The 7911-nt window shown below is 37.0% G+C and overlaps 1 protein-coding gene across 1 annotated transcript in view; it reads right to left on the bottom strand.

Moving 5' to 3' along the window:
- The window catches only part of LOC118744435 (histone-lysine N-methyltransferase trr), a 42189-nt gene that overhangs the window by 4182 nt on the left and 30096 nt on the right, over positions 1 to 7911 (bottom strand). Inside the window, exons 6-7 of the mRNA XM_036477451.1 lie at positions 6850 to 7439; positions 6649 to 6778 (exon numbers count right to left, since the gene is read on the bottom strand). Of these exons, the coding sequence (XP_036333344.1) occupies positions 6649 to 6778; positions 6850 to 7439 (720 nt within the window). The remainder of the gene's footprint in view (positions 1 to 6648; positions 6779 to 6849; positions 7440 to 7911) is intronic.

Here is a 7911-nt window from a genome sequence, read left to right as displayed (position 1 = left end):
TTTTCTGGAATACGGCAGGGATTTTACTTTTATTCCAAAATTTTTAATCCTGTAGCTCTTTAATATCTATATGGAAATAAAAAACGTCAAACAAACATTTTATTTCAAAGAATGTATTTTTGAAATTTGTTTCCGTGAAGAGTTTACGCATGGCTATGCTCTTATTAATATTCTTAGTATAAAATTTTTCAACTTTACTGGCTTCCTGGCGGCATATAATTTATTTTGTAGGGAAATTTCTATTTAATTCTTTTTAGCGGACAAATTACTTTTACAAAAATACCAAACACGTTCACATTGCAGGAAACGAATTTTTAGATTCTTGCGCACGTAGGCGGCACTGTGCGGCGAGTACCGCAGATGATGAAACGAGCTTTACAACGACATGGACATAGTGCAGCGGATTAAAATACAGGGGTTCCGCGGGCTTGGCTTTACCGTTCGAATGGACACAGCGCCCAGCCCTGAAAATATTAAATTGGGAACCCGCTGGTGCAGAGCAGAGCAAAGCGCTGGCTATGCTTACAATGTAGTGGACGGCATAGACAAGCAGCGAATGTGAAGCAGGGGTGTAGCCGCTACAACAACTACAACAACAACAACAGAATCAGGTGTTCAATGTAATCATTTAGTCTGTTCCAGCACTTCATTTAGTTAAGAAATAATGAGCCCTAACCGCTAAAAAAACATTAGCGAACTTTTTTTCTAAATTTTCTTTTTGAGGCAGAAATGTTCCTAGGGCATTTTGAAATTAATGCCGCTTACATCTTTTTGGCGGTTAGTTATGTTTTTTCTCATAATTTTAAATGGAATAGCAGCAACTAACTTTATATTCGACTTTATTTGGACTATGTATGCAGCCGAACGACCTCTCAGTAAATCTGCACCCAGAAAAAGGTTTAGTTATAATAACCAAGATTTGGTTATAGTGATCAAGTGGCATAGTTGGATATGGCGAAATAAATATATAGTTCACGAAAGTCTGCAATTTACTTAAGACTTCTAGTTGGGACAAATGTATATTTGTTAATAATTACAAAACGACTACCTTGATTGGACAATATTGTTAGTTGAATAAAGTCATTGTTGAGCAAATATAAACAATGCTTTGGTTGATACAAGTTTTCAATTAATTTTGTGAACTTGCTGTAGACTTGAATCAGCTAACCGTTTATTATTGGAAAAAAAGTTTCAGTTTGACACAAGTAAAAATTTGCTCGATGTTTGTTGTGTTTACTTTCGTCTTTTATTTGCATATACATATTAAGCATAAAAAATACGTACATATTTACATAAGTTAGTTACTAAAGTAAATAATACATATGTATATGGTGGTAAGAATTTCCTAAAAAACAACGATGATACAGGAACAGTCGTGCGAAAACCCAGGTCAATGTCTGCTGGAAGTATACTACTTTGCTTTTTCCTTGGCTAAATAGACACTTTCAAATTATAATTCACATGAATTATATATCCACTGAAAAACCTCGGTTGGCATCAAACGTTATATTTTTAAATAACTATGCGCGCACCGAAACAACTCGCGGTGATAGAAAAACTGAGACAAACAATTCTGTGCATGTCATAGCACACTATTTTCTTTCTCTACCTAGCGCAGCGATCGACATACCATAGCTCTGGGACCACATGCGTGTTTCACCCATGTACGAACAGCGGTAGCGGAACAATGATTTCCACGTACAATGCAATGGTCGGCATACTAGCGCATTCAAACGATTCAATAAGTGGGACTGTGTGCGTTGCTCAGCTCTTCGTATGTGATGTACATATGTGCTCAGAGAGCGCTCAGCATTCTTTAGGGGTGGCTCACAAGCATGAATATGTTCCACTCTCAAACCAAATCGTGGTTGCCTCAACCAAGATTTAGTAACTATGACTAAACCATGTGTTGAAAGAAAGCTTATCTGCATTAGCAGAGCTTAATAACATCCTTTTATGAACCATACGTTCAAGTTCAATGGAATTTGTAGAAATATGCTTCAAAGAAATATATATTAGTATTAACCAAACCCTTCAACTAAATTAACGTTTTGTTACAACCTAGATGAATATTAGAAGCTTTAATATATTTAGTTATAATTACAAACCCATGGTAATAGTTCCCAATCCTTGGTAACAGTTCCCAAATATTGTCAAAATTCGGAAACTAAATATCTTTAGTTGTCGAAACTAATCATTTTTCTCAGTGTGGTGGACACTGGAACAGACTAACCCTGGAATTCACTAAATTTGAGGCTAGCAATTAGTGACTCTTTTTGTGACTTGAGACGATTTGAGTATTCAGTAAGAGAGTCATAAAAGGCCCAAAACATGTGGTGAAAAGAAAAACAGTCGGTCAACTGATAGCATGTATGTATGCATTTTGCCCGCGCTGCTCTAGCAGTCGCAATAGCCGAGTGGGCAAAGCACTAGAGTGTCACTCGAGGTATCCGGGTTCGAGTCCTTCTCGGGCAGCGAATTTTTTTTCTTTCCTTTTGTAACTTTATTTTTTGCATAATCTTTAGATTTTAATATTTTAAAAACAAAAAAAAAATATTTTTTCCAATGATTTTTTACAGAGATCCAAAATAATTATTATCCTAATATTTATGTTTAGGCCTTATGTTTAGACCCTAAATATTTCTATATTTTTGCGACCAGCCCTAATGTTGGCATATGTGCATATATACACACACATACAGTGCACACGTACTAACGTTAATTCGCGCCGTTAACTAAAGTTTCCCGCCGGACAATAAACCTTCATTAAGTTTGCCCTTAATATCCGGTCCGATTTAAAATCCTGCAAATCCTGTACTTCACTTCGGTTTAGAACAACGCGATCGCAGCAGCTACCAGGCCACTCCAGTCCAAAGATATTTAAATATTTTGTTATACCAACTTATATATATCTTGAAATAAATTGACCCAGTATTGAATTAATCACTAAAAACGAAATATCTTGTTTCTATTTATTTCTTTCCGCAATATTTACACCGGAGCGTGATTCGCAAACGCCCCGTGTAATCATCCGGCTCAACGTCGCCTTGTTTTAAGAGAAATTTTTTTCGGTTATAACTTTTTTAGGTTTTTTTTTGGTTATAACTTTTCAGTTTCGGTTTTTTGGTTATAACTTTTCAGTGAATATTTTCAGGCTAAATGGATGCTTTGGAAAGCAATGGAATTACTTGAACAGTTTGTGCGATATGTGGTGAGAAGCCGGACGATTGTTTTTTTATATATTAGATAAGCTTTAGCTGCAAACGAAACACGCATCGGTAACTACCTATAACAAAGAAACACTTTGATTTATCGACAACTACTTCACAATCGCACATAAAACTTGACGCTTCTTCCATAAAATTTTGAACGTAGATATGTATGCGCGTAAAACGAATCGTGGCTATTATTTAGCTAAAAAGTCATAGCATTGCATTTTAGATGGCAATGTATTGGACGCATTTGGGTTAATCCTGTTCAGGTAAGAGTTTAACCTGCTCCAGTATCTAGGCGGTCTCCCTAGGCAAATTAAGTTCTGTCACATCAACGTCGGATGGTTGTACGACTAAACCGGCATTCACAGGCCGCGAGTTGGCGTAGTTTGAGACAGACTCCCTGTCAATGCTCGGAGTGCCTCGTTTTGACAGGTTTATAGCATCATCCACTGCCTCTCGCCGGCGACCACATGGGCGCTGCATAGTTTATAACCGTCGTGTAAATGGTGTTGTGGCGACATCAGCTAGCATCCAATCGCGGTTCGAAGTTTGCATAGTTTAGACCCGGCCGGCCAAATGTCTTGTATGTTGCCAAGAACATTTCTTGGCCTTTGCCCAAGCGCTGCGGGCTTGCGACTTGAGGACTTTGTTGCGGCTCTGTATTCTATTGCCAATTGCAATTGCAAAATGTTTTCGAGTGATTTGAATCGGTTGTGTTTCGTTTCCTTGTATGAGCGAAACTAAACGATACCGATTCGTTCCCTATTGTTTGTTTGCATTCTCTGTGTAGAGATCTAATGTGGATAAGTAACTACTACAAACTACTACAAGATCCAGACCTCAATTGTGCCAGAGAAGCGCGGGTTTCGCGAAGCAGAAAAAGCTTTTCTTCTGCAATTGGGATGCCTTTTCAGAGTTAGAGAAAACAAAAAAAAATCAAAAAAATATGTAATTTAAGCGACTTTTTCAGTATCACACAAAAATTTGTGTGGCAATTAAACCTGGGATATCCTTGCCCATATCAATAATAAAAGGCGCATCTGCACACTCGGCAACAGCCGGTTAAAGTATATCGACGGCTGAGTGGAAGAGCGACCTATCTCGCCGACGGTTCGAAAACGCCTTATCTCAGAAAAGTTTTCAAGATCGCCATACTTCAGTATTTGGTTGAAGAATGCCCTATCTCGTTTTCAGTTGAGATAGGGCGTTGTTAACCAAATTCTGAAATATGGCCTTCTTCAACCAAATTTTGAAGCAGGGCGTTCTTGATAAGTTTACTGAGATATGACATTTTCCAACTGGCTGCCGACATAGGTCGATCTTCCACTTAGTTCAATGTTCAGTTTTAATATAGAGTGCACCAAATAAAACCTGGGACGTGTAATTTTAGCACGTTCTTGCCATTTTTCTTTAGTTTAATTAATGATTATTATTTTTTTTATGAAAGTAAAGCTGATTTATTAACCAACACCATATAACTCCAAATTGCAGACTTTGAGCAAAAATTTGAAAATTCTGCAAAATTGCACCAAAATTTTCAACTTTTTAATCAGCATCTTTAGAAAAAATTTTGGTACGTAGTTTGGTAGCACATTAAATTTAAGTGTAATAAAGAACTTAGTATTTGAAGTAGCTAGGACGAACCGTTTGATTTTTGGTTCTTTTTTTTTTGTGTTGCCCCGCATTTTTTCCATATAAAAAATATTGTCGACCATACCTTGTATGCCCAAAATCCACGTTAAGTCCAAGCTACTTCAAATTTCCACTTTATTATACTAATACTTAATGGGCTGCAAAACTGCAAACTAACACTTTTTCTAAAGATGCTGAATAAAAAGGTAGTAATTTTGTTTAAATTTTTCAGAATTTTCATAATTTTTGCATAAAGTATGAAATTCTGATTTATATCGTATTTATTAAGTAATCAGCTATATTTATATTGTGCAGTTTGTAGATAAGGTCAAATACAACATGAAAACAGCAGAACTATAACTTTCACTATCGCTAAAGTGCTAAAGCATAATTTTTATCCGTATTTTTGTCGACCTCCACAAATTGCGATTCTGTGCTCTCTGTCGCTAAAAATTCCCTATCCTAATTATACAGTCGCAAGTGGCGCTGTGCAGCAAAGGCAGATGTAAAAAATTGTTTGCATTTTAATGCTAATAAATAGGGAAATTAAAAGTAAGTATGTAATAGCGAAAAAACAGCATGCTCAATTTGGGTTATATTTTTTCTCCTGTAGCGTAACGATGACTACTTTACAAAGCCAGTCGCGCCGATTCGCAAAGATCATTAAAGAACAGGCTTCCCAAAGGAAGTTTGTAACAATTTGAGGGAATCCGCCCTAATATGCGGGAATGGACAGCAAACGGACTTCCTAAAATTTTGCGATTTCTTGCCACTTCGAGACGGAAAAATTGAAGAAACAACAAATTCTAAGCGGTATACTTCTTTTTCTAGACTTCAGCAAGAACCGAACCCGTATCATTAATTTTTTTATTTTATATTATTTTTTTTTTTAAACTAGCCAATGCGCGCTTGCTTCGCGGCGCCTAATAAGATCTTTTGCGTCGGACAATACAAAAATAGCGTTTAAAAGCGGTCTGTAAATTAAACATGTTTAGTTTAAATTTAAACGACTAAAGAGCAGAATCCTCCTCACATGAAAAAAGTAGCGCTGTGATACCTAAGGCGTACTAATCCCTTTCGATGTCGTGAGCTTTACCGATGGTCTTATTTCCACCTGTGGGATTTCTGCCAAGCGTGCGTAATATTCTTCTATGATCTTTCAACTTCAGCATTGGTAGTTAGATGAATTTCAATCAGATTTTATAAAAAATACGGAAGCACTAATGTTAATAGATTAGTTTTTATCACATTTTAAAACCCAAGTATGTTTTGGTTACACAATTAGGTATATTTTCAGGGTTAGATTGTTGGGAGTTTTCATCGAGTAAGCCTGAAAAGCTCCTTACATATCTTAACTTTTTCAATGAAGCGCTGCTAGGACAAATTTTGGGTTTTATGCGTTTAGCAATGTCGACGTCATTATATCGCTAGCACAGCTCGTCATTCCAACTTCTACGTCCATGCGAACAGGGACATATAACTTTTTGTTCGTTGAGAGCTGTTTTACAATATCTACGCCTGGAGGCTATTTGCCTTGTCCTCGTTCGTGGCTAGACTAACGTATTTTGCCTCTTTCTCTTAGAAAAAAAAGTTGCTCCGGCGACGATGTCAACCATTTCCATTACTAATACCGCTTTTATGCGCAATTGCATACATTTTCTTACAAAACAAAAGCGCTCGGCTTTTGTATCATATGATACTTATTTGCGCAAAAATTGCAAGAAAAACCCCTGCTCTTCATAGTTTGTACTAATCGTATAAAGTTAATAACATGTAGTAATTACTTAGGAATATCAAATACCTTTGCTTCATATTGCTTCTCCCGGATTTCTGAAACTTCGGTGCGAATAACTTCCCCAATATATTCGATTATCATGGTGTGTTTTTCTATGTCTCGCGCAGCATATAAACCAAGTCCTTGTATCTTCGATCTAGAAGCAATTCGTATCAATAAACATAAGTGTCTGTCTATATATGCAGAAATTTTAATAGTTTTGCCTACCTTGCCAAGTACACATTGTTTCTCCATTCCTGTTTCATTTTTTTATATTGCGAACTCTTAGAGTGGACAAATTGCTTGCTATAGGGACAAGCTATTTCTCCAGCAACTGTAGATGTTGTGGAATTCGCCATGCGCTGATTCGCGGTAGAGCCAGTACGCTGCGTATGTGGTTTTCTCCAAGCAACGATTTGCCGCTGTTTGGGCTCGGTGCGCGCAGCTCCACTGGGATTTATTGCAAGGGGAAGCTCTAACAAAGGGTTACGCCCATATTTAAAGCGATAGTTCGTCAAGGTTTCTATACCCGGTAAGCTCTCTATGATTCGAACCACAGAAGGCTCGGTTAATCCAAAAAGATCTTCTCCGGATATAAATTGAGGAAAAAGCTGTATAACTTTAGTCCTTTTGCGCAGGGATGCAATCGGTGTCAAAATTTGTTTCCAGACAGCATTCGGCGAGGAGTCACGTAATTCGATTTCGTTTCCGGATTCCTGAACCTGAATTCTAAATTCAGGGCGACCAGCAACTTCAGCTATAGAACATACATATCGACATCGCCGATTTAGTTTTTTCATCGACCAGTAGAAACGAATCTAGAAACAAACAAATTTAAAACCAGTTAAACCTAAAGAATATTTTTCAAGCTACTGAGGCTATTTCTTGCCGCAGTCTAATTTGTTTTTCTGCGTCATCCGAAATTGGCTCGAGTGCGTATGCATTTGATTTCACTAACCGAAACATCAAATCAAAATCCCACGCAGAACAAAAATTGGATATTGATTTAGCTTTTTACGCACGCCGTTCAATTTCGGTTGGTCCCATACAAGTTTTATGTGCATGAGAAATTTTTGACAATTTTATTTACATTTTAAGAATGATCATAACGGTGGTTTCAATGCTGTTTTTCGCAGCAGTACACTGTTTTCAAACTTTAATTCATTTCGAAACATCGAAATTCTGATTGTCAATGTATCTTAAAATATCCATGCATTAATTTCTATAATAGCCCCAAAACAAAGTCGGAAGCGCTTCGCAAAATTGTTTAAAGGAACAAAAACAAATCCA

This window comes from Rhagoletis pomonella, unplaced genomic scaffold (assembly GCF_013731165.1).
Source record: "Rhagoletis pomonella isolate Grant_MI unplaced genomic scaffold, Rhpom_1.0 Rhpom_scaffold_00008, whole genome shotgun sequence".
Classification (NCBI taxonomy): Eukaryota; Metazoa; Arthropoda; class Insecta; order Diptera; family Tephritidae; genus Rhagoletis; species Rhagoletis pomonella.
The sequence above is the reverse complement of the archived record's forward strand: the minus strand, read 5'-3'. Positions and strand labels throughout refer to the sequence as shown.